This window comes from Rhinolophus sinicus, chromosome 14 (assembly GCF_057876585.1).
Source record: "Rhinolophus sinicus isolate RSI-liver-muscle chromosome 14, RSI-T2T, whole genome shotgun sequence".
NCBI lineage: Eukaryota > Metazoa > Chordata > Mammalia > Chiroptera > Rhinolophidae > Rhinolophus > Rhinolophus sinicus.
In genome coordinates, this window is record NC_142514.1 from 19,347,858 (window position 1) to 19,373,212 (window position 25,355).

The 25,355-nt window shown below is 47.5% G+C and overlaps 1 protein-coding gene across 1 annotated transcript; it reads left to right on the forward strand.

Moving 5' to 3' along the window:
• The first annotated feature begins 6,084 nt into the window (after nt 1-6,084).
• SESN2 (sestrin 2) lies at nt 6,085-24,236 on the forward strand. The gene is made up of 10 exons (XM_088790735.1): nt 6,085-6,523; nt 13,497-13,559; nt 15,741-15,938; nt 16,329-16,511; nt 16,622-16,834; nt 17,360-17,510; nt 18,022-18,140; nt 18,502-18,692; nt 21,596-21,740; nt 22,380-24,236. The coding sequence occupies exons 1-10, from the start codon at nt 6,425-6,427 to the stop codon at nt 22,464-22,466; spliced, it is 1,449 nt and encodes a 482-aa protein (XP_088646861.1). The 5' UTR covers nt 6,085-6,424; the 3' UTR covers nt 22,467-24,236.
• The last annotated feature ends 1,119 nt before the right edge of the window (nt 24,237-25,355 follow it).

The following is a 25,355-nucleotide window of genomic DNA, read 5'->3' on the forward strand; positions in this document are numbered from 1 at the left end:
TACATCTTGGAATTTAAAAAAAACCCACTAATATTAAAGAAGTACATGAAAAGTCTTATAATCTCTATACTGATACTCGCCTCTACCCTAGAGGTAACAGGATGCTAAGTTTATTGGAAACTGCCCATCTTTCCAGACTATTGTGGCCTCTGTATAATTATGTACATGCATATTTTTGAGATCATTCCATATATATCATTGTGCAACTTGTTTTTCTGTTTTAACCTAATATTAAATCCTGCACAAGTTTTCATTTCATGTAGAGCACCTATGTAAAGCACGTAGAGCTAACTCCTTCCGTTTCTTTGCTGCGTGATGTTTCATTGTGTGGACGAATATGCTTATTACTTTAACCAGGCCCCTTTGATGGGGCCTGGTTAAACTTCCAGTTTTATGCTTTTACAACAATAAAACAACGAACAAGAATAATACCAGCTTAAGCCAGAAAGCCTGAAAAACATTAAAAAACATAAAGGGGGGAAATATTTGTTTTACCTTTATACTTTTCTGTATATTTTAAATTTTCTGCAAGAATACGTATCACATAATTTGGAAGGGAAAAACTTAAACTACAACCAAAAGTTCATCAAAAAGAAGAAAAGGACAGACGAAAAAAAAGAAACTCGAAAAGCAGAAGGGGTAGTCCCAGCACTCTCCCCCACGAGGGCGGGGCCGGGCGGAGGAAGGGGTGGGCTGCCAAGGTCTGCACCAATCATAGCCTGGTTGATAGGCAGAGCCAGGAGAATTTGGTGACACTCCCCACCCCCAAAACAGCCTCAGGGGTTAGCTTTTCTAACCACCCTGGAAACCGGCCTGAGCTAGTCCTGCGCGCCGCTGCGGGCTGCAATTGGCTGCTAGATAACCCCGCCCATCTTCCTGCTTATTGGCCGCCGCGGTTTACGTAAGAGGAGCCTGTTGCTGAGCAGGACGAAGTGGTGCAGGTTTTGCTCAGAAGAGGCGTTAAGACTGCAAAGGTACTGGGAACCCTTTGGTCAAAAAAACAAGAATACTAACCACTGTTTACGTCTTCAGTTCTTGCTGAATGCCAGGCTCCGTGCTTCAAATTTTAAATATTAATGGTTATAACCGCTTTCTCGAACACGCAGTATCTGCCTGTCACTGAATTCGATGTTTTAAGATGACAATAACATCAATAATAACAATTACAGCTTATTGAGCACTTAACCTGCTTCAAGTCTTGTGAAGGGACTTGTACGCATTAGCTCTCATCCTCACAACAGCCCCAGTGGAGGTAAACTTGATCGCTCCATTTTACACAGCAGGAAACAGGTTCAGAGAGGTGAAATGACACACACACAGCTAGAAAAGGTTAGAACTGAAAACTTCGACTCCGATCTCCTATTACAAGTAAAAATTTTTGTGGGGGTTGGGTGGGGAACCGTGTAGGGATACAGAAGCCTTAAGAATAGGAAGAGGTGGGCCAGGATGATAACAAAAAGGACAAGGGCGTTGCTCCAGGAACAGGCTCAGAGTATTTGACTGAGAATGGAATATAGGGCCTCTCGGAGTGGAGGAGAGGGGGAAATAGAGGAGGATACCAGGAGTAAAAAGAATTATTCTTTCTGGAAGTGTGACGCTACTGGGGCAGCTTCTTTCGGTTCAAGTGGCCCTAGATTGGGGGCCCTGGACCCCAAGGTTGCAGTCTCCGCTCTCTGACCACCTTTCTGGGGACCTTATGCAAATGGTTTATTCTCTGGACCTCAGGCTTCCTGCCTGTAAGATGCAGGAGTTAAGACAAAACAATGGGAAGTGCATTCTGGCTGGGAGATCTTTGGGGAGTCTACTCCCTACTGGCAGCAGGGAAATCTTCAGCAACCACACGATCTTTACTTAGCTGTTGCCTGGCCTCTTTTCAGGACCCTCAGGCAGTGACATCATTGGGAGCTGCCAATGCTATAAACTCAAAACGTTTGAGGGCGGCCCTCAATCCATCCTTTTTCTAGTCTATTCTGAGCTGTAGCAGGGTAATACCTGCAGGGGGCGCTGAGGGCCCACTCAGCCGACATAACCGAACTGGAAGGCTCAGTGAATTATCCAAAAGCACCCAACTGGCCAGTTTTTGTATTTAATTTTTATTAAGAGGGCTGAGGTTTTTGAAACCTGGTGTCTGTTCTCAGTATAAAATCAATGAAACTGAATATATGCATTGCCCCACACCAGTCATCTCCATAATGGCTCTAAGGGATTAGAGCTAATTTCCAACTCCTTTGTTTTACAGATGAGGAACCGGATCCTAAGAACTGAAAAAAAATTCTTTGGGTCACATTGCTAAAAACTAGGACTCCTGGGCGGTGCTTTTATGAGATAGTAGGCTCTGTTTCTGAGTCTGTGGTTGTTCTGCCCCCTGATGCACAACTCCAGGGGACAATTTCAATTTTAATTGTGTAGCTTCACAGCTCCGCACCTGTCAGCCCGGAAGGACCTCCTTCAGCATGTAGCACAATGCCTGCTTAATGAGTGATTGAATGGATGAATATGGGAATGAGCCACAGAGGGTGAGTGGCTTTATTAAACCTGTTGGAGTTGGCTTCTCTCCTGAAAGCTCCCCCAAGGCAGGAATTGTATTCTGAGATGGGAGGAGGGAGTATGGTGAGAACAATAAGAAGAGCTCAGAAAATTATATCTGGGTGATAAACCACAGCCCCAGGTGTGGGAGGCAAGGTCATTATAGCAACCTGATCCCACAATTTGGGATTAGAATATTAATGCAGAAAGAATGAATTCCATTAGGGTTAAAATCTGAGAGAGGGTCTGAAGCTGAGGAAACCAAAAACATTTCAAACCTAATCTAGACGTTTCGTCGAGACTGGAATGTGATTGAGGAATAATAAAAGCTTTGGCCAATCAGTAGCCTCAGCATAGCTGATGCAAGAGTCAGAGAGTATGGTAACAGAAGGTGGAGATCTTTACTGAGCCAAAAATACTGGGCATAGGGGAGGGGAGGAGTAAATCTAGCCTAGGTAACCGGGCCATTCTCCGCGGGGCTGGAGGCTTTACTGGCTGGATTTCCAGAGCCCAGCACAGTGCCTGGTACATACTAGATGGTCAGTAAATATTTACTGAATGAAAGAGAGGGAAGGAGCCAGAGCACTGAGCAGTAGCAGGTTTGCTCTGCACAGAGCCGGTTCAATTATTCATCTTTTCACTGGTTCCTTTTGCTCAAATTCTAGCTGTCCTAACCACCTTCAGATTAATACAGTAACTTAGTTTTTCATGGAGGCCTTCCTATAAAGAGGAATCTGCTGGCCCATTCATTACAGACCACTTGAAAACTGTGTTTCTCACTCCCAATTAATATATTGGAATTCTGTTTTACACATTAGTTCCTTATGCCAGCCTGCGTCTTACATATTCGGGTCCTTCTCTCATCGGTGGTGCAGTGGAGTTTCTGCTTTGGAGTCGTTCCTGCCTGAGTTCGAATCCTTACTCAACATATTACTAAGATGTCTGACCATGGCCAACACACCTCTTGAGCCTCAGTTTCCTCACCTGTCAAATAGAGGCATAATGCCTACGTTATGAAGTTGTGGTGAGTTACATGAGATATCAGACATATCCCGGACTGTTGTTGGACATTTCAGCAAATGGTAGTATCTGTGCCTCTTTCAAGCTTCCCTTCCTTGGAGACTGGGTCACAAAGCTCATCCAGTTTAGAGTATCAGTATTTCTTGCTTTGCCTTTTCACAAAATCACTAACTTTGTAAGTGAAACTTTGGGCATGATTTAGTCTCTTCCTTGAAGATTCTAAAGGGTTATTCTACAGAGGAGAGTAATTCATATTCATACATTCAAAACTTTACTGAGGATTCACTACATGCTAGTAGGGGATACAGAGACAATTAGATATAGTTACTGCTTTAAAGGAGCTCTGACACAGACTGGTGCAGTGATAAGAAGTTCTTATATGACCCTGACATGAAGTTTTACCTTTCCATGTAAGCTCAAGTTTCCTCCCTTAGCAAAAGTGGTCAATAACATATATTCCACTGTTAGCGGGAAGTGGTAAGATATGTAGGTAGACATGCTGACAAGGCTGCATCAAGCTTGAAGACCAGTGGTAGAGGTAGAAACAATGTGCTGAGGAGTTGACGAGTGGGAGAGAGGACTTTCAGCTGAGCTGAGAAGCAATGCTCTCTGTAGGAAGTGGCAATTTGAAGGCTTCATTCAGGCCACAAACATGACTAAAGGCACTGAATGCTGGGTAGGATTTCAGTGGGCAGTTATCTGCAAAGAGAACTAAGGGAGGAAAGGCTTAAAGACCAAACAAAAAACATGGATGTGGCAAGTGATTAAGACTGGAAAGGTAAATTGAAACAGATCTTGGCAGATATTGACTGTCAATCTAGGGGTTTGACCTTTATTCTGTAGCTCATGAAATACCAACAAAGCTTTTTGATCTAAACATTGACATTACAGAGTAGATTTTTTAAATGAATGCTGAATCTGACATTGGGTGATTTGGGGGAATTCAATTAAAAGGAAGATGCAGTCACCAAGGACATGTTATTGGCAGAACACAGCTAGGTGGCATAGGGCAGAAGACAAAGATGTCAACATGTGGACCCTGCCCTCAAGGAGCTTATAATTAAAAGGGTCAGATAAGACATGTACACAGAAAATTACAATACAAGGTAGAACGTGATAAGTGCCGTGTTTCCTCAAAAATAAGACCTAGCCAGACCATCAGGTCTAATGTATCTTTTGGAGAAAAAATTAATATAAGACCCAGTCTTATTTTACTGTAAGACCAGGTTTATAATATAACATAAGACTGGGTCTTATATTAATTTTTGCTCCAAAAGATGCATTAGAGCTGATTGTCCAGCTAGGTCTTAATTTCGGGGAAACACGGTGTTATACATAAAAGAGACCACACCCGGTGTTATACATAAAAGAGACCTGGCTCAAGTGCCTTGGGATCTCAACAGAGGGTGAGATTACTTTCCTTCTCCCAAGAAGTTGGAGGCAGGTGACTAAGTCAGAGGGTCATCTTTGGAATAACAAGCCTAGACTCAAAGTCTCAGAGGGGTTGGAGGTCATCTAGTTCACCTTCCCTCCAGCCAAGACTATCCAAAGTTAACAATGACTTTAAAATTGAAACAAAAAACTGGAGCTCTGAAGAAAAACTGAAGGAAGGGGAACTGTGGGAAGGGGACAGGAGAAGACGAATTCAGCTTCTGGGTGCTGATGGGCTGGTGGAAGCGTCTCCCAACAGAGTTGGGCCAGGAAATGAACGAGATCAGGGAGGGAGAGTATGTCTGGAGAGATGAGGGATGAAAACAGAAACTAGGGAAACACCCACGTTCCAGGGGGTGGGAGGAGAAAGAGGAGTCAGAGAAGGAGTGGCCGGAGAGAGAAGTGAGAAAAGACCCAGTAGACAGCCTTGTCACAAATTTCTAGAAAGGGGTGGCAGGGATGGAAATTTCTAGAAACGGTTTGCAGGAATGGAAGACAGGACTGGAGGCCCCAAGGGAGTAGAAGGGGGTTTAGACTTTAGGTTGCCAAGGGCATTTCAATGAATGAAGACATTTCCAGAAACTCCCTCAAAAAAGTGGATTCCCTGTGTCTGACACGTTTTTAGGTAGAGCCCTCCCGGAGGCCAGGGGAACAAGGCTGTGCCGGAATCTGGCGTTCAGCTCTATAATTAGCACCACCTCTCCTAACCCTAACCAGTCCCTCCAGGAACTGAAAAAGCTGAGGAACTTACTTGGGAGGGATTTCATACCCGCTCTCGGGCCTAGCCCGGTGAACTCCCGTTTCATCACGCAGTTCTAATGACTCTCCGGGTTGTCACTCTCGTCTGGTATCGCCAACAATCTGACTAAAACCCTTTTGCAAAAGTTTTCAGCATTCGTCCGGGGCTGACTACAGCTCCCAGAGTTCCCGGACGCCTCCCGGTGCTGATTGGCTGAGCAGTTGGCTCCTGAGGGCGGTGTCGCCACGCCTCCCCAGGAAACAGGCATCTGATTGGCTGCGGCGCGGGGCTTTTGTGTCCCCGCCCTCCCCCAAGGACCGCAGCCGGCTGAGCCAAGCTGCTGGTGTCAGAGCTGGGTGAGCGCTGCCAGTTCCGCGGCGGGGATGCTGAGGAGCGCTTGGTCTGCGAGCAGCCCTGGCCACTGCGGACTTCCGAGACACCCCGGGCCGTGAAAACCCGTGCACCGCGGGCAATCCTAGGCTCCCGAGGCCATTCACCGTTCCAGAAGCCGGACGAGAGGAGAGTCCAGCGAGGCAGCGGCCGTTCCTGGATTCTGGGCTTTCAGAGCGTTCCGGAACCCTGAGAGACACCCCGGGGCTCTAGAACCTCCCCAGCGGCCCCCAGTCCCGGCTTCCTGCGTGCATCAGTCCACAACACCCTCCGGGGAACGGGTCCTCGGCGAGCCGCTGCTGGGTCCTGGCGCACACCATGATGGTTGCGGACTCCGAGTGCCGCGCGGAGCTTAAGAGCTACCTGCCGTTCGCCCGAGGCGGCGGCGGTGGCGGCAGCGGCCCCGGGGCCGGAGAGGTAAGCAGCGGCCGAGCGACGCCACTTTTACCTTGAACCCCGAGCCGCGTCCGAGCTTCTGGCTGGCCTAAGCAGAGTCGGTGCGCCCCCCCGGGCTCTGGGAGAGGGAGTGGAGCGCGTAACCCAAGAGTGGGGTTGCATCAACTGGCAGCCTCGGCCCTCTCCGCCCCCTCCTTCTTCCCCGGGGCTATGGAACCCTCCGGAGCGTCCTCGGACTCCTAGCCTAGGAGAGGAGAGAGCTTTCTCCAGGTTTCCTTGCGTTTGGGCTCTCGTAGAGAGAGTCGTCAAGTCCAGGCAAATCCCGCCGCAGGGGCCCGACCACTCCTCCTCCCCGCCCCCTTCCCTTGGGCTGGGGCTGGCGGGCAGAAGACTCTTTCTAGGTAGGATACGACCCTGCTCCAATCCCCCGCTGTGGAAAATGGGACATCTAGAACTAGCCAGCAAAGGTCGACCTCGTCCGCCGCCCCCACCTGCACCCCGGATTTGGAAGGGGGGCGCGGGCGCTTCTGGGCCTTGGCTGGCTGCCAGGTACTCCGCAGCGGCCAAAGCTAGGGGGAGAGGGAGAAAACCCTGGCCGCAGCTTCTGAACCACGAGCCGTTAGACTGCGGTACCAAGGAATCTGACGTCTCAGAAGTTTCGCAGGGACTCCCCTTTGCAGTGAGGATAGGAGTAAGGCTGGGCCTAATTTAACAATTCCCCTCCCCCATCACCACCACCCTCAATAATGGACATCTTGTCATTTATCAAGCACCTACTAGATGCCAGGCTTGGGTTTTGCCTTTTCTGTGAGCCCTCAGGAATAAACTAGCAAAATATAAGCTATACTATAGCCCCATTTTACAGGATGAGAAAACACTGAGGTCCAGGAGGGGCTATGGAGATGCTTCCTTCACTAACCCCACAGAGTAGCTCATTCTCTGGCCTGTGTACCGCCAGGATTTCCGAATGTGCTTGGCAGTACAGGGAGTTTTGCTTGTTTCTTTAGTTTCCAGGCCTGGAGAGTAGTGCGAGTGTATTACTGAAGTTGAGAGTCAGACAAGAGCTAGTCCTAAACTCTGACCCTGGGAAAATCTCTGGGCTTCTCTGAGCAGCATGGTTTCTGGGGGATCCTACCTCCAGCAGTGGATAGTTTGTGTCCTGAGTTTTCTGTTAGCTTATTTACCCTTTCCCACCATAGTTTAGAAGCCCCACGTGGAAGAATAAAACCTGCTTGTTCCTGCTGTTTCTCAGTTGGGTGACTTTTTTTTGTTTAATTAAAATGTATTGGGGTGACAATGGTCAACAAAACTACATAGGTTTCAAATGTAAAATTCTATAATACATTATCTATATATTGCTTTATGTGTTCACCATCAGCTGGGTGACTTTGACCAAGTCACTCTACTCTCTGAGTCGGTTTCCTCCTTTGGGAAAAAATGGAAATACAGTAAGTTCTCACTTCACATCGTCGATAGGGTCTATGACTTTAAGGGAAATGATGAATAAGGAAACCAATCTTACCATAGGCCAATTGACATAAACAAACAACACTGAATGAAATGATGTTATTTGAGGACCTGCTGTAATATTTATTAAGAGCACCTGGTCACTATAGCCTGAAGAGCTCCGGGTTCATGTACTAGCTCTCCTACTCAATTGCTGTGTGACCTTGGCCAAATGATCACATCTCTGATCCACAACCTCTTCCCATGGAGATTTGATAGTATCTCTGACGGATTATTGGGAGAATTCAATGAGAATACAAGCAAAGGCCAAAGCACAGTGCAAGGAACTAGTAACTGTCAAACATGCTAGCTATTGTTAGAATGTGGCTATCACACATTTCTCTTTTCCCCGTGTCTCACAAGGGTGTGCCTGAGCCTGTCCCTCCTGCCTGAGGTGAGAGTTGGTCCATCCTTCTCTGGGACAATGCCTGGGAAGTGGTCAGGGCGGGCTCTGAGGGAGTGGCCTTTAGATGGAAGCCACATGTCTGCAAGGGGGAAAGCTGGTAATGGCTGAACCCTTGCTACATACTCTCTCAAGAAAAGAGGACCTTGGGAAGATGTCTGCTTTAAGTGGAATCCTTAGAAGACAGCAGGGTGCTGAACTTACAAAGCCTGGTAGTCCAAGGCCCAAGGGGGAAGACCCACATGTACAATCCCCTCAATTCCCACCACTTCACCACACTCCCTTTCAGTGGGTCAAGGCCTTCAGATGCTTCGTTCTAGTATTGGTATGTTTTCAGAACTCTATTAGTCTCTAGACTCTCTTCCTCAAACATCACTTCCTCAGGGAAGCCTTTCCTCCCCCACCAGATAAGTCCTCTCTGCATACCCTCTTCCAGTCCCCCTTTTCCCTTGTAGGAACTTTTATCCTAATTATAGTGTAACAGTTGTATAATCAGGCATTTCTTGTCTATTTCCCTTGCTGGACTAGAAACACTCTGTAGGTCACATCCCCAGCACTGTTCTTAGTACCTAATAAGGGCTTGTTACTATTTGCCCCTTTTGACTTAGCTGACCCTTGTGAATTGTGCAGGCTTTGAAGTCAGATCTGAGTTGTGCCTTTCTGGAACAGAACTCAGAAAGAGCTTCAATGAGTTGTCTCTGAAGAAGGGATAATAAAACTTATTTTCCTCCAGGTGGTTGCAAGAAACCGGCCAGATCACATGTATAAAGCACTTAGCCTAGTGTCCAGCCCACAGTGGGCATGAGTTTGTGCCAGCACTCACACACCACCTCCCCACAAGGCTGGTCAGAGGCTGCTTGAGTTGTCTCCCTCTCAGGTGTAAACCCTGGCAAATATTTGAGTTCAGCAGACCACAACTGCCCACCGGGTGGGGGTGGGGGATCTACCCCTTCCCAGCTGGCAGAGGGACTTCACAGGTGTCTGTAGCTGAGTCCTGTGGGTTGCAGGGTCTGGATAGGATACTAAGAATAGAGGCTGTGGCTTCTCTTAAGAGGCCGATGTGGGTAGTGGACAGAACCCTTGGAAGTCAGACTGAGCTGAGTTCAAATCTCACATTGGCCACTTACTAGCTGGCACTTAACCTTTGGAACCTTAAACTTTCCTCAAGTGCAAAATAGAAGACCCCCACCCCAAAACTGATGAAGATTAAGAAACTTGTATACAAGTACCTGAGCTAATATTAAAAATTAACACTTAGTAAGCCCTTAAATTAGGAGCCAGGCACTGAGCTCTGCAGTGATTATCTTTGTTGAATGGCTCTCCTTGAGTGGCCACCACCAAGAGGGCTGTCTGACTTCAGTGTTTCTGCTGCCCTGTGTGATCCCCTCAATTGGAACTATAGGAACAGCAACCATTGGCTTTCCATCTGCCCACACTATGTTACCTTGGGTAGGTCACCTGTCCCCTCTGGTTTCCCTTTCTTCATCTGCAAAATGGGGGTGGGGATCTTACCTTTATCAGGTGTACTGAACCTGTCCTCTTCATTATGGTAGCCCTTAGCCACATGTGGTTATTTAAATTTTGATAATTTTTTTAAAAATTAAAAATTCGGTTTTTTAGTTGCAGTAGCCACATTTCAAATGCTCAGCCACTGTGGCTAGAGGCTTCCACCTTTATTGGACATGCAGATATAGAAGATCCCATCACTGCAGGAAGTCCTATGGGACTGCTCTGTGCTGGATACGAGTGACAACAGGGAACTAGATCCAATGTGCACCCTCAACATAAGAAACAACACAGTGTGACCAGTGCTGTGATTGGGGGCAGGTGGATTTCCAGGGATGTTGGCAGGGAGGAGGAGCTTCTCACTCCTGGTGAACCCCAGATGCAAAGCTTTGGGACTACTAAGAGATGGAAAAATTTAGAGAAGGGGACCAGTTTCTGCAGTTGCAGAAACCTGGTTTGTATCCCAACTCGGTTGCCTCTTTCCTGGCTGAGTGACCAGAATTGACTTAATGTCTCTAAGCCTTATTGCTCATCTGTAAAATAGGGACCGTTGTAGTAGTAGTTCCTGCCTTAAAGTGCGTGTGAAATAAATGCTTAGCCACTCGTAATCCCAGTTATCACCTACCATTGTTATTGTTGACTTCTTAACCCCTGGAAAAGGGGAAGGTTGGTGTGGAGGCCTCATCTCTTGGCTGTGAGACCCTGCCCTGTCTGCTTCCCCTGAAGTTCTGGGTGTCAAGGTCACGGAATCACTCAGGGTATTGAACCTCTGCATTAGAATGTACTTGGTCTTGCCTCCAGAGCTTTGCGCTTTCTGTTCTCTTTGGCTGGAATGCTGGTCCCCTAGATCTTTACAGGCCCTGCTGCCTTCTCATCAACTCATTTAGCTATTTGATATTTAGAGAATCATCTCAAAGGCTATCTATCTCCTCAGTGGCTTTCCCTGTCTATTCAGACTAAAATATTGCACACCCCCCCACCCCAATGTACACTCTCATTGCTCTATTTCATTTACTTCATTTAATCTACGACTTGAAATCCTATTCATCATTTGTGTGTTTGTCATTCTCCATTAGATTGTAAATCCTATGAAGGATGAGACTTTGTCTTTTCAATCCTGTGCTCTTGCTGTCTGCAATGTAGTCATCAAAATATTTGTCCAATGAACAGATTAATTTTGGTTCCACCTGGAAGGCACTTAGCATAGTGCCTTATACTTGAGAAAGTGATCAATAAATGGAGAGAAACAATGGCCCTCCACCTTGACTGTAAATTATGCTGGGCCCCACCCAGTTAAAATTGCTGGAGGTGGGACCTTGGCAATGGTATTTTTTAAAAAGCTTCTCAAAGGGATTCTAAAGTACTGCTTGGGTTGAGAAGCCATTATTTGAAATAACAATGAGGTTAATGGTAGCTGACTTGTATTAAGTGCTTACTGCGATAGAGGTACTGAGGTAAGGGCATTATCTCATTAAATCCTCATGACTACCCGGTGAAAGTAGGTACTATTAGCATTATGATTTGGTGAGGAAACTGAGGCTGACACAGGTAGCAGGTGGTGGTGGAGATGTCATTTGAGCCCAGGCAGTTGTTGTCAAGAGCCCCTATCTTTTAACTGTCTATCATCACCATCATCATCATTAGAGCTGAAAATGTTGGTGGATCCAGACCTATCATTTAAAGACCCACAGGTACCAATTCCTTCCTTTGACAGCTCTTGGGGCAGATTTTAGAGTGAGAAGAGACACCCAATGCTGTTCCCTGTACCTTGTTAGCACCCTGATGGGCCCTCCCTGCCTCCCCGCCCCCAAACCCCAGTTCTACCCTGCCCTTCCCCACCCCACCTGGCTGTGGTTTTCTCTTTGTCCTCAGGTCCCCTGAGGGGGAGGCCCTCTTTGTGGAGTCAGCAATTCTTATCTCCTACACCGAGCTGTTAGGCTTTTTCTCTTTGGTGAGGGAGGAGGGAAGCTGAAATGGAAATGCTTGGGGCTTGTGGTGGTTTCTATGCTGGACTTGGACCAGCCTGGCCTGATAACTCCCAGAAGTGTGGGTTGAAAGAGGCCCGAGCAATCAGCCCAACTACCTACCTTTTTTATTGTCCAAGATTAAGGCCCAGAGAGTCTAGGTTACTTTTTCGGAGTCACACAGCAAGTTAGTGGCAAGTTGTTATTCACACCCAGGACTTCCAGGTCCTGTTGTTCTTTCCTTTGTTGTCTTTCAGAGCCCCAAAGCTCTGCTTTCCTCAGGGGTCTTTCGACCATCTGAGAAGAAAGGTTCAATTATAAGCTTTAGTCCCTGGACACCTGGGTCCATCGGTACTAAGTCTGGACTTTAATGAGTTGGGGAGAGTTAGGGGAACACTGTCTCTGTCTGTTGAGGGCATAACTGGTTTGGGTAAACTCTTTCCAAGGCCAGTGCTGAGAGCCCCCCTCCCAGTTATCAAAACAAATGAGTAAGTAAAACATCCTCCCTGAACCTCACCTCTCTGACTAGAAGCAGATTTAGTGAGTACAGAATTGCTGGTTTCCAAAGAGCTGCAATACATGCTCGCCAGAAAGGCTGCTACTGTCAGCCGTGTGCGCCCTGCCCTGATTCCCTGGACGCCTCTGCTTTCTCTGTGTTCAGGCTAATGTGGGTGATCTGGCTCATCTCCACAAAATGATCTAGTAGTAGAGAGACCAAAATCAGACAACCAGAGGACAATGTTTTCAGAAGCAAAAGCACTGGGAATTGTGGGGTCACAGATGCGGGTCCAAAGAAGGTTCCCAAGCCCTGGAAGATTGTAAGAGTTAGCTCTGCAAGTGGAGTGACCCGTGGCGGGGTGGTGGGCCTGAGCCATTAATTTATCTCAAAGGCCATGGGAGGTAGAGGCAGGGTTTTAATCCAGATGATCAGATTTGCACTTGAGAAATTTTGCTCTGGCTGCAGAAAATTTGCCCTCTTTTATTATAGAAACCACTGGGGTCATGTACTCACTAAGTCTGCTCCTAGTCCTAGAGGTGGAGCTCAGGGGGGATATTTTATGTATTCATTTGTTTCCTCAGTTTGGTAGAGGATGGATAGGAGAGGAGAGGGCGGGAGGACCATAGGTGAGGCTGTGGGTGGTGATCCAGATGAGATCTGTGAGAGGTGGTGATGGCGAGAGGGATGAAGAAATGACAATTTGAGAGAGACGACATCATAAGAATCTAGGATACTTGTAACCTGGATTCAGGATGTAAATGAGAAGGTTCTTGTATGGATTCTCCAGGGCTGCAAGAAGGTGGCCTCCTAGAGATGTGCAACATGGTGGCTGTATATTTCCTGTCTCAGGCCCCTCCCACCCAGTCCTGGCCTCCCAGGTCCCTGCCCAGTTCCTGAAGAACTCAGCCTGTGGGATGAGCCCTCTCTCTTGCTTACCCTCTCTCTACCTACAGAACAGGTGTGTGTTTCCCACCTGGTTCCTCCATGCAGGTTACACCAGAAAGGGGGTTTTAAAAGCTCACTGTGGCCCCTCGAATAGGAGGAGAAAACTGGAGAGAGAACTATCCTTTTCATCTTCCCTTTTACCTCCAACTTACCGTGACTGTTTCCTTCTAGGAGCAGAGGGAGAGCCGGGCTCCACGAGGCCCTCGACCCAGCGCTTTCATCCCAGTAGAGGAGGTAGGATGGGAAGGGGTTAGGAACTGTAACTTCATTGGAAAAAGGGATGTGGACATTGGGTGGGTGGGGGTCTTTTCCTAAAGTCTCTTGAAATAGAAGCTCTGAAACTACTCCTTCAGGTTCCTGACTCATGTAATCTACAAAACAGCTCTGTGAAGCAGGCTTGTCAACCTCATTCTGCTGGGAAGAAATAGGCTCAAAGAGATAAAGTGATGATAACACAGCCAGATAATGAACAAACTTTTAATTCCCAGGACAAGGCCTGCTTTTCCTTAAGAAGATAGAACTATCACGTTTAGCTTCTCCTCCTTGACTTTGCATACATTAAAGTTTTTTTTCAACTTCAAAAGTAATATATGTTCATTATTTCAAAATTTTTCCCCATTTTTCAGAAAGCTCTCGTCTCTTGTAATCCCACTCCCCACCGAGGTGTGTAATCAGTGTCACTTAACCATTTGCCACTGTTTTCCGGATTTTTTTCGTACAGAACCATCGTCATAATTTACAACATGTTTTTTTTTTTTGGGGGGGGGTCAATGTTTTGTTTTGTTTTTCACTTAATATAACAGAGACCTCTTTCATCTACAGAATCAGATTCATTTATTTAACAAATATCTATTGAATGAGTCATCTGTCAGGCGCTGTTCTAGGCTCTGAGGATATGGCAGAGAACAAGACGGACACAAATCCTTGCCGTCATGGAGTTGACATTCTAGTGTGGGGTTGGTGTGATGGTGGGGATGCCCTCAAAATGCAGGCACAGAAAAGTCCCTTCTTTTTCTTTGACCTTCAAGGAACAAAGACAAAAGTTTTGTTTCCTTGTCGTCTTGGCTCTCTTAAATGTGTAGGCCAAGTAGTTAATGAGCTGTTAACAAACCACTGAACTTGCCCCAGTTCCCTCCACTCCTTGTGAATGGAAAGCAGACAACCCCCACCCCACCCCCCGATTATTCATGTCTGTAGCCCAGAATTTTAAGCTCAGGTTATTGTTCTTGAATTTTATTTTTTCATTTACAAATCACCACTCCTCTTTGATAATACTGGAAATAGATAGGCTTTGGGGGTTCATCTACAGTTGAATCCTGGTTCTGTCATTTACTAGATCTGTAACCCTGAGCAAGGAATGAAACCTCTCTGGGCCTTGATTCCCTCATCTGTTAATGGGAAAAATAGTGCTCACCTCTCAAGATACCTGGGAAGATTCATGAGATAATGCAGGGGTAGCTCCAAACTCAGCTCTGGGGGCGGGGGGGAGAAAGCACTCAGGAAATGTGAACAATTTTGCACCCATCTCCCATGGCTGTATGGATTTGCATTGCTGGAATAAAAGCTCCATAAAGGCAGGAGAGACTACTTTAATCTGTGTGCCTGAGTTTTCCTGTCTAAAAATGGAGAAAATAGAATTCTAATGGCATAGTTGTGAGGATTAAATGAGCAAATAAGGATAAAGTGCTTGAACAGTGCTTGGCACATAGTGAGTGTTATATAAGTACTGGCTATTATTATATAAGGGGTCTAATAAGTATTTGCTTTAATCACTTAATAAAATATCTTTTTTTTTTTATTGGGGAAGGGGAACAGGACTTTATTGGGGAGCAGTGTGTACTTCCAGTACTTTTTTCCAAGTCAAGTTGTTGTCCTTTCAATCTTAGTTGTGGAGGGTGCCGTTCAGCTTCAAGTTGTTGTCCTTTCAGTCTTAGTTGTGGAGGGCGCAGCTCAGTTCCAGGTCCAGTTGCCGTTGCTAGTTGCAGGGGGCGCAGCCCACCATCCCTTGCGGGAGTCGAACTAGCAACCTTGTGGTTCAGAGGATGCGCTCCAACCAACTGAGCCATCCGGGAGGCAGCTCAGTTCAAGGTGCCGTGTTCAACCTTAGTTGCAGGGGGCAGAGCCCACCATCCCTTGCGGGACTCGAGGAGTTGAACTGGCAACCTTGTGGTTGAGAGCCCACTGGCCCATGTGGAAATCGAACCGGCAGCTTTTGGAGTTAGGAACATGGAGCTCTAACCGCCTGAGCCACTGGGCCAGTCCCTTAATAAAATCTTTTCTTCCCCTATTCTGTTGTTGCACATGATGGTGGTTTTCAGTTTCTTGCTATTATAACCCCACTGCAGTGAATATGTTGGTCTCTTTGGTGGGGAAGGTAGGATGGGAACCCATCCTCTTCTCACCTCTGCTTGGCAGGTCCTTCAGGAGGGAGCTGAGAGCCTCGAGCAGCACCTGGGGCTGGAGGCCCTGATGTCCTCAGGGCGGGTGGACCACCTGGCAGTGGTAATGGGCCTGCACCCTGACTACCTTAGCAGATTCTGGCGCCTACACTACCTGCTACTGCACACAGATGGACCCCTGGCCAGCTCCTGGCGCCACTATATTGCCATCATGGTGAGCCTGTCTGAGCCGGACTCTTGTGGGGGCGGCCACATGGGGGGTTCAGTCCTCAGATCTCTTTACTGGGGACTTCCTGAACTGATTCCATAGATGAGGAAGAGAAGCAGAGGAAAGCCCAGGCTTTATCTGATCATCCATAGAATTTTAGATTTTGAAGAGTGGCCTCTTGAATGCCCACTTTACAGATTGGGAAACTGAGGCATAAAGGGGTAGATGACCTGCCCAAAGTACGACAACGAACCAGTGGCAGAGCTGGCGTTAGGACCTAAATTTTCTGCCTCTCAAGCAACAGTGAGGCCTGTGATGTCAGCCTCCATAGGGTACCCCCCTGAGCAGGGCACAGAAAGAACAGAGTGACCTATGTTCTTTCCACCACCTCCACAGGCGGCTGCCCGCCACCAGTGTTCCTACCTGGTGGGTTCCCACATGGCCGAGTTTCTGCACACTGGCGGTGACCCTGAGTGGCTGCTTGGCCTCCACCGTGCCCCTGAGAAGCTGCGCAAGCTCAATGAGATCAACAAGTTGCTGGCACATCGACCATGGCTCATCACCAAGGAGCACATCCAGGTGCAGTGGGCAGAGAGGCAGGTCCCTGAGGGAGTTCAGATGCCAGGCTGGGGCATGGCAGACAGCCTAGAGGCAGGCGCTGAGCAAGTCTGGCCTTCTTTCCTCTCCAGGCCTTGCTGAAGACAGGCGAGCACAGCTGGTCCCTGGCTGAGCTCATCCAGGCCCTGGTCCTGCTCACTCACTGTCATTCGCTGGCCTCCTTCGTGTTTGGCTGTGGCATCCTCCCTGAAGGGGACCTGGAGGGCAGCGCTACCCCCCAGGCACCTTCACCGCCCAGTGAGCAGAGCAGCCCCCCCACCAGGGACTCATTGAACAACTCTGGGGTAAGTCACTGGCCAGGGTCTTGATGGGAGAGGAAGCTGGCATGGCCTCTCATCCTTGGGTAGAAAGCACTGCTTCCCTATCTCACATTGAGAGGTCTTAGAATAGTTATTGGACATGGAAGCTACGTTTCCTCATCTATAAAATAAGAATGAAGACCCTTACTTCATAGTGGGTTGTGAGGATTAAATGAAATAACCGTGTGACTGGCCTCTCAGCATGCAGCCCCCTGGGCATAAAATCTCCTGTTTTTTAGCACTTTCAGAATACAAAGTTTCCCTCTTATTTTATAAGATGGCCTTGTTTGTTTTAATAGAAAAATACAGATAACTTGAAAAATCCCTTACCTGTGAGGGAAGTTGATGCTCAGAGAAGACATGTCTGTTGTGTAGCTTCTTAAACTTCACTTGGGGAAGGACAGACCATGTGAGCTGCCCATTCAGGACTGCCTGGCATGTGGGAAAGATGTCTGGAGTTTCCGGGGGTGGGGGAAGGAGTAGATGATGATTGCTGGGTCCCTCCTCCAGGGCTTTGAGGCAGCCCGAGACGTGGAGGCTTTGATGGAACGCATGAGGCAGCTGCAGGAGAGCCTGTTGCGGGAGGAGGGAGCGTCCCAGGAGGAGATGGAGAGCCGCTTTGAGCTGGAGAAGTCGGAGAGCCTGCTGGTAACCCCCTCAGGTACAGGATCACAGGTGTCCGGGTTCCAGGTACCCCCTTCTTACACCATCTCTGCTGAGGAGTAGGCACCTCCCTGCACTGCACCTCTTATATTTTGGGTCAGACCTGGGTTTGAATCTGGCTTGTTAGCCTTTCTGGCAGTCTGACCACTGATAAGTCACTTCCTGCCTCAAGGCCTCAGTCTCCTCCCACATGAAGGATTGATGAGTAGGGTAAATGGAACAAGAGAAGCAGAGCTCTTAGCACAGAGCCAGGCCCCGAGTAAGAGGCTCCGTAAAGAACTCCTACTGTTAGGATTGCTGTTATTACTGGGGGCCCCTTCCCCAGGTCCTTGGGTCTGATTCACCCCCTCCCCTGGCTCCAGCTGGAGCCCTGGTCCCCCTCACCATATTGAGGGGCTTTCTCTGGCCCTGTACTCTGTTGCCTGGCCCCCTATTGATGATTAATCAACAGTGGAGGCCTCTGTGCTCCGTGCCTTGGCCTCACTGTGACCGATTTGTGACATCCTCAGCTGACATCATGGAGCCCTCTCCACACCCAGACATGCTGTGCTTTGTAGAAGACCCCACCTTTGGATATGAGGACTTCACCCGGCGAGGGACTCAGGCACCCCCCACCTTCCGTGCCCAGGTAGGTTCTCCCCACTAATCTTGGCATTGCTCTGAATTTTCAAACAATGGGGGGGGGGGCAGGGTAGATGGTTTGAATGGTTAGAGTTGGACACATTCTCTCCCTCAGGATTCCATGAGGGAAGAAGGAGACCCAGGATCACGAAGGGAACCATGTGCGCCCTAAGCTCAGGGGGACCTGATCATAGGGTCATTGCCAAATTGCATCCCCCCAGCTTCTCAGGCCCAGACCAAGCAGTGGGTTAGATTTGTGGGGTGGGGAGGGGCATTACAGAGAGCCAGGGTGTGCTCCAGAGGATGATGTCTCTGGCCAGGCTTGGGCCCCAAAGATTCCGCTCACTGCCCCTTCCCACATGTCTCAGGATTATACCTGGGAAGACCATGGCTACTCATTGATCCAGCGGCTGTACCCTGAGGGTGGACAGCTGCTGGACGAGAAGTTCCAGGCAGCCTATAGCCTCACCTACAACACCATCGCCATGCACAGTGGAGTGGACACCTCCATGCTCCGCAGGGCCATCTGGAACTACATCCACTGCATCTTTGGCATCAGGTGAGCACAGGTCCCCTCCTCCAGGGCATCAGTGCACTGCAAGTCCTCCGTAGGAGTCAGCGTCCTTTTTCTCTTTGTTTTTCCTTTTCCTTTCTTCCTGCTTGTGCTGTTTTTCAAAGCAAATTTCTTTGCTGATTATAAAAGATAACAGATGTGCTCACTCCTTCAACCTTGTAAATGAAACTCTTTAGTCCCACCCCCTGGAGGTAACTACCGTGTTTCCCCGAAAATAAGACCTCGCTGGACAATCAGCTCTAATGTGTCTTTTGGAGCAAAAATTAATATCAGACCCAGTCTTAGGGTCTTATGTAAGACCTTACTTAGGGTCTTACATAAGACCCAGTATTCTATTCTATTCTATTCTATTCTATTCTATTCTATGCTATTCAAGACCCAGTCTTATATTATAGTAAAATAAGACCGGGTCTTGTATTAATTTTTGCTCCAAAAGATGCATTAGAGCTGGTTGTCCGGCTAGGTCTTATTTTCAGAGAAACACGGTATATATATATATCCATAGTTATCAGAGAGAGAGAGATTTAGTTACGCTCATAGTTCCATTCCAAGTAGCAGTTCTTTTCTCATAATAAATAAAGGCAACATAAATGCCCATCAGCAGGGTACTTTAGATAATGATGTGTCTATTTAATGAAGTATTATGCAACTATTAAAAATTACAATAATGATCTATTGATATTGCCATGCAAAAATGTTCAAAATGTATTGAAAGAGCTGGTCACCAACTAGTATCTTCCATTTGTTCCTTTTTTTTTTTTTCTTCCTCTTTTTTAACTAAAAGTGTGTGCAGGCATGGAAAAATGTACTAAATTGTTATTTAGTAATGGTTGTCTCTGTAGAGTGATGAATTATAGTTTCATCTTGTTACCTAAGTACTTTCTGATTTTTTTATTTTTTTGGAGTAGGTTTTTTTTTTTTTTTTAATTGATGGGATCATACGCAATATTTCTGCAAATTGCTTTTTTACCTAATATTCTACTGCCTTTCTTGTCAATATCAGCAGATCTTTTATGCTTTTTAACTGCTGAATCCATCGCGTGGTATTCTGTTTTGGATGTAGCACAATTATTCAATCACTTCCCTCTTGTTGGATATTTAGGTAGTTTGCAGTTTCACTACTACAAACCGTGTGTGCTGACTAGTCTTATACCTAAGTCTTCATACATAAGTCCTTGTTGTGAAATTACTTCTCAAGGATATATACAGAACAATTATTTTTTAATTTAAAAAATATCTCACTGTGATAACATTGTGGGAAATTCAAAGAATTAAGAAAAAAACTATTTCCCCAAATCCTCTGACTCTACAACCACATCCACATCCTGTGGCATTTTTCTCCATTACTTTTTTTTTCTTTCTTATCTAGTTGCTTTTGCATAGTTGAACTTATAATGATTATTTCATTTAAACAATATATGTTTGATGTCTATAAAGAGAAACAGCTTGATTTTTCATAAATTTTGAAAAAGTATTTACGAAAATATTTTTTCGTAAATGTTTTTCAAAATATTTGGGGCGGCCGGTTAGCTCAGTTGGTTAGAGCGTGGTGCTCTTAACAACAAGGTTGCCGGTTTGATCCCCACATGGGCCACTGTGAGCTGCGCCCTCCACAACTAGAGTGAAACAACTGCTTGACTTGGATCTGATGGGTCCTGGAAAAACACACTTAAAAATAAATAAAAGTTAAAAAAAACAAAAACAGAAAACAAAAGAAGGAAATCAAAATTTCCATGATCCTACCAGGTCTTATTATTGTCAAGTATTTCTTTCCTGTTTTTTTTCATCACGAATAATCAAAACATAAATAATTTTATAAAAACAAGATTTTCTTGCCTACTCATTTCACATATTTTACTCATGTAATCAAACGTGAACATATTTTAGTGAACACATGATTTTTTTCTTGCTTTTCTCATTTAACAGTTTATTCCAAGCATGAAAAAAAAAAAAATCCCCTAATTTTTAAAAAGGTACAAATGTGTCTTTCAGTGTATTACTAGTTATAAGCCATATTTCACTGGGTGGACTGAACTGTACTTGAACTACCATCTTGCTGGTCATTGGCAGGTTTCTAATGCAGGGGAGGCTGAGTGAGGATGGATGGGCATCTTAGACAGCGGCTAGTTCCTGGCCAGCTCTCAGGGCCAGGGTCCTCCACTCTCCAACATGATCCTTCATCCTATGCCTTTATCTACCAAGTCTGTCCTCCGGGTTTCAACCTGTCTTCCCCATCCACGCTGATCTGTGATCATTCACTGGCCCTCTGGACTGGGGAGTCACAAAGTAGCTTCTGTGCTGGTCACCAACTTGATGTTTGACTTTGAACAAGCTAATTGCCGCAGTTTGCCCACCTGTATAATGAGTACCAGTTCCTTTTTGCCCTTTCCCTCTTCCTTCTCCAGGGTAAATATTTGCACTGACTTCCTGCTCCATCTTCCATAGCCTTGACTTTAAGTAGTGAATGTGACCTTGGAGCCAGGCTTTGAATCCCCTTTCCAGCTGTGTGACCTAGGGCAAGTGACTTCACTTCTCTGAATCTCAGTTTCATCTTTAAAATGAGGCTGCTGTATGACAGTGTACTGTGTACCATGGTTTTGTCTGCAGTAGTGTGCTAGGAGTTCTAAGGTCCCGGGAGGACATGTTCACAGGGTACGCAGTTGGTACTCAGTAAAGCATGCTCGTGCTCTGCATCCTTTGGCGTGGTCCCCGGTGGCCTGTGACATTTGACATCAGCTATTTTTCTAAGAAGAACCGAGGTTTTAGTTGCTTCCTACCTTCTGCCTTTTCTTGCCACTCTGTTCCTCCTTCTATAGTGTGGGGCTGGGGGAGAAGAGCTACTTCTGGGAGCTAAGGGTGAGTAATGCCTTGGGGGCCTTTCCATCCAGATATGACGACTATGACTACGGAGAGGTAAACCAGCTCCTAGAGCGGAACCTCAAGGTCTATATCAAGACGGTGGCCTGCTACCCAGAGAAGACCACCCGAAGAATGTACAGCCTCTTCTGGAGGCACTTCCGCCATTCAGAGAAGGTAAGGCCCAGGGGGTGGGTAGGGAGAGGGTGGAACTAGACAAGCCTGGCCAGTGGAAGGGGCCAAGGGTTCAGGATCCAATCATGAGGTAGCCCAGACTGAGTCTGTGCTGCCAGGTGGGATACCTGGGCATATTGCCCTGGGTCCGCTGTGGGATTTCAGACTCAATTTACTCACTGGTAAAATGGAAATGTGCTTCCCAGGGTCCTCAGTGGCAGCCAGGAAGACCTGGGCTCAAATCATAACACTGTAACTCAGTAGCAGTGTGACCTTGGGTGAGGCATTTTGCCTCTCTGAGCTTTTTAACTTTACAATGGAAGTAAATATTGCCTGCATTTCAAGGTTGCTGGGAAGATGAAGTGGAACATGAAGGTAAACCTCTGATCCCACACAGGTGCCCAGTGGTAGCTCTTGTTTTTAGCTTTGGGGGATAAAGAGATTAGTCATGATTGGGATGGATGTGCTTGAAATTCTTCAGCACTCATTGTACCTGACCACTGAGAGCCTCAGGAAAGGGCAGGGCATCTGTATAGGGAAGAGAAAGGGTGAGGTGAGTGGTCAGGGATGGTGGCAGTCTGGGAGGGATGCGGATGGCGAGGACTGACATCAGATGCCAACAAGCCCTCGTCTGTGCCCCAGGTCCACGTGAACTTGCTGCTCCTGGAGGCCCGCATGCAAGCTGCCCTGCTCTACGCCCTGCGTGCCATCACCCGATACATGACCTGACTCCTGCATAGGACCTGAGCCTGGAGCAGCTGACCCTGGAGGCATCCTCCTTCCCTGCAAGGACTTTTCTGTCTGGAGACAGACCCGATCCCCTTTCTGTCTCAACGCCCACTCACCGCACTCTGGGGGTGGGCTTTTGTGTGATGTGCAGACCCCACACCCCAAGCCACACCCTCCTTTTTCTTACTGGAATGGAGAGGATCTCTAGGATCTCAGCTTTGCCCCTGGCAATTAGAAGAGGACTAACAGATTCCCACGAGCCATGCCCTTCCTGCCCCTGAACCCAGAGGCGCAGAGGACACAGGAAGGAAAATGCGCTGAGCTTGAACTTGTGTGCCAGCAGGCTGGGCCCCAGGCACCACAAATACTGTGGCCTTCCTGGGCTGGGAAGGTCCCTGGCTGGCCCCCCAGGAAGAGGGGCCAACACCTCCAGGGACTGACACTCCAAGCACCTTTCCTTTGCTCCTCCCTCATTCCGATTTCATTACCTCTCACCTGCCATTCACCCATCAATGTGAAAATCAGGGTCACAGCCGGTCTGTGCATCCAGCTCTCCCAACACTTGTTCTGTCAGGCAGCCTTGTTTTCTAATTGCCCCAATCCTACTTCACTTTCTGGGACCTCTTTTACCCTCTTACCCGTCTGTCCCATTCCTGGTGGTATGAGACCCCAGGAAAGACAGAGACCAAGCACATCAAAAAAAGTAGATTATCTCTACAGAATTTGGGTCTGTTGAACGCTTTGCCTTCTGAAGAGTAGAGAGTATTAGATTATAAATTCTCTGTATTTCGGTCCTTCATGGGTGAAGTTCAGACCTCTTCAGGACCTCCCCTCCAGAGCCACAGTCAATGCCTTGGAGGAGGAGAACAGGAAGCAGCCTGTTCTCTCCAGAGCTGCACCTGCCCAGCTCCCCACCCTGCTGTCTCCCATGGCTACTGCAGATGTTTGTCTAAATGTTGAGCCTTTCTAGGTGGCATGTGGCCCAGGGGAGAGGCAGGAGACCCCAGGGTTCTTGTTTGGGCCGTTCCACTGGCCAGGTGTCCATGGTTGCTTTGCCAAACCTCCTTGACCTCTATTTCCGCATTTGCAGCTTGAGGGGCGGGGCTAAGTTTCTGACATATGAGTCTTCACCCTGGGTTTGTCAGGCCAACCTGCCAGCAGTGAACTGCAAATCTGTGGGATCTTGAAGACCTCTGGGGACACCCGCCCCCCCACACACACACCCCCCTCCCTCGCCACTTGCAGTCGGTCTCTCCTGGCTACCTTCCAAGGACCATCCAGTTTCTGTCCCCTCTCCTCTACTTCAGGTGGATTGTTTAGAGGCAGAAGCAGCCAAGGACTGATCCCAGGCACTTTCTATAGGAAACAAGCTGTGAATTATGACTTCCCTTACCCTTCTTCCGGCAGTATGTGCCTCTTCTCTGACCAGTTTGGAGGTGACTGAAGAAAGGCAAGAGCCAAGATGCTGCTTGCTTCTAACCCTCCTCTGGGGTGGGGCAGGAGAGGAGCCTGGTCAGTGTGTCACATTTCATACCCATGCAGGCATGGGGCAGCCACTGGCACCCCCTCAGGCCTCAAAGCCCTCCCTGCAATGAAACTAGACAGGAGGAAAGAGGCTCCAGCCTTGGGATTCGGATTCTAGAGGGGACATGATGCCTCTGTAAATGTCCCAGGGGTGGGAGGTATTCAGTGTTCAAGTGCATAAGTCTTTGGCTTTGCTATCAGTTCCGTATGATGAGAAATAAAGGTTCACCGAGGTTTTGTTTTGTACTTTTGTTAATGGGCTGTTTTTCCATTTCCTAAGGGTCATGGTTCACCTCTTAGCATAAGCAGGAAGCTGTGATTGCATCATGGACCTGACCTGCTAGCTCCAGTCCTTCTGGGCACTTGTGCCTAGTGCCTGCAGGATTGGGAGTGGTTGGTATTGAAATTCTACTTCTGTCCCTTGGTATCCAGCTCCTTCACCCATTTGTGGCAGGCCAAGCACTACTGAAAAATAATGGCCATGTTATTTTCTCACTAAGCCTAGCTCTGGAGTCTATTTGGAAGCTATTTCTCTGTGCAGCAATCCTGCAAGAGAATGGAGACTCAGAGGTAAAGTGACATTGCTGAGGCCACATAATAGGTGGAGTCAGGATTCCAGCTGGTCTGCTTGACCCTGAAGCCTTGGTTGGTCTTCCCACTACTGGGCTCCCCCCGTGGCACAGAGCCTGAGAATCTGGGGGAACCTCCCTCATCCACTGCCCCACCGTATTATGCTTGCCTGCTTCTCATCCTTCCCTTTCTAGTATCAAGGAGACAGAACCAGTCATAAGGACTGGCTAGTTAGATGTGACCCCCCCATCCCCTACGCCCGTATGCCTGTCCATTTAGTAGCTATGTGATCTTGGTCAAGCTTCTGAACTTCTCTGGGCACCAAGAACTCTAGTAAGCGAAGGAAAACCACATCATGAGTAAGCTAAGCCCTTTCCTGATTCCCTGCTTGCTCTAACTGCCGTCACAAAATGAAAACAGCCTCTTCCAGGAAGCCACCTCTGACTGACTCCATGTCCTCTTTAACCTCTACCCTCGTCATTTTTGCAGTGTTCCCAATACACTTGTTCCTTCTTCTCGAGTCATTTGAGAGGGTGTGAGAGAAATCAGACTCTTAGAGTACAAAACTTGGATTCTGGTCCTGACCATCACGGTGCCTTGAGTTTCCTCTCCCGCAGAAACAAGCAAAATGTTTTCATTTCCTTTCTAGGTAGCATTATTGAGTAACTGTTGCCAAATTTTCAAATTTAAACTCATAATCTTCACAACAAGCCTGTGAGAAGGGAGTGGTCCCATTTTATAGATGTTGAACCTCAGTGGAGTCTAGGGACACCAACTCAACAGACCTGGGTTCAA

Excerpts from the sequence above, each read along its gene's own strand:
- SESN2 (XM_088790735.1), top strand. The coding sequence starts at position 6,425 with ATGATGGTTGCGGACTCCGAGTGCCGCGCGGAGCTTAAGAGCTACCTG. Across the intron at positions 16,835-17,359 it reads ACTCATTGAACAACTCTGGG|GGCTTTGAGGCAGCCCGAGA; the intron begins GTAAGTCACTGG and ends TCCCTCCTCCAG. Across the intron at positions 17,511-18,021 it reads CCTGCTGGTAACCCCCTCAG|CTGACATCATGGAGCCCTCT; the intron begins GTACAGGATCAC and ends TGACATCCTCAG.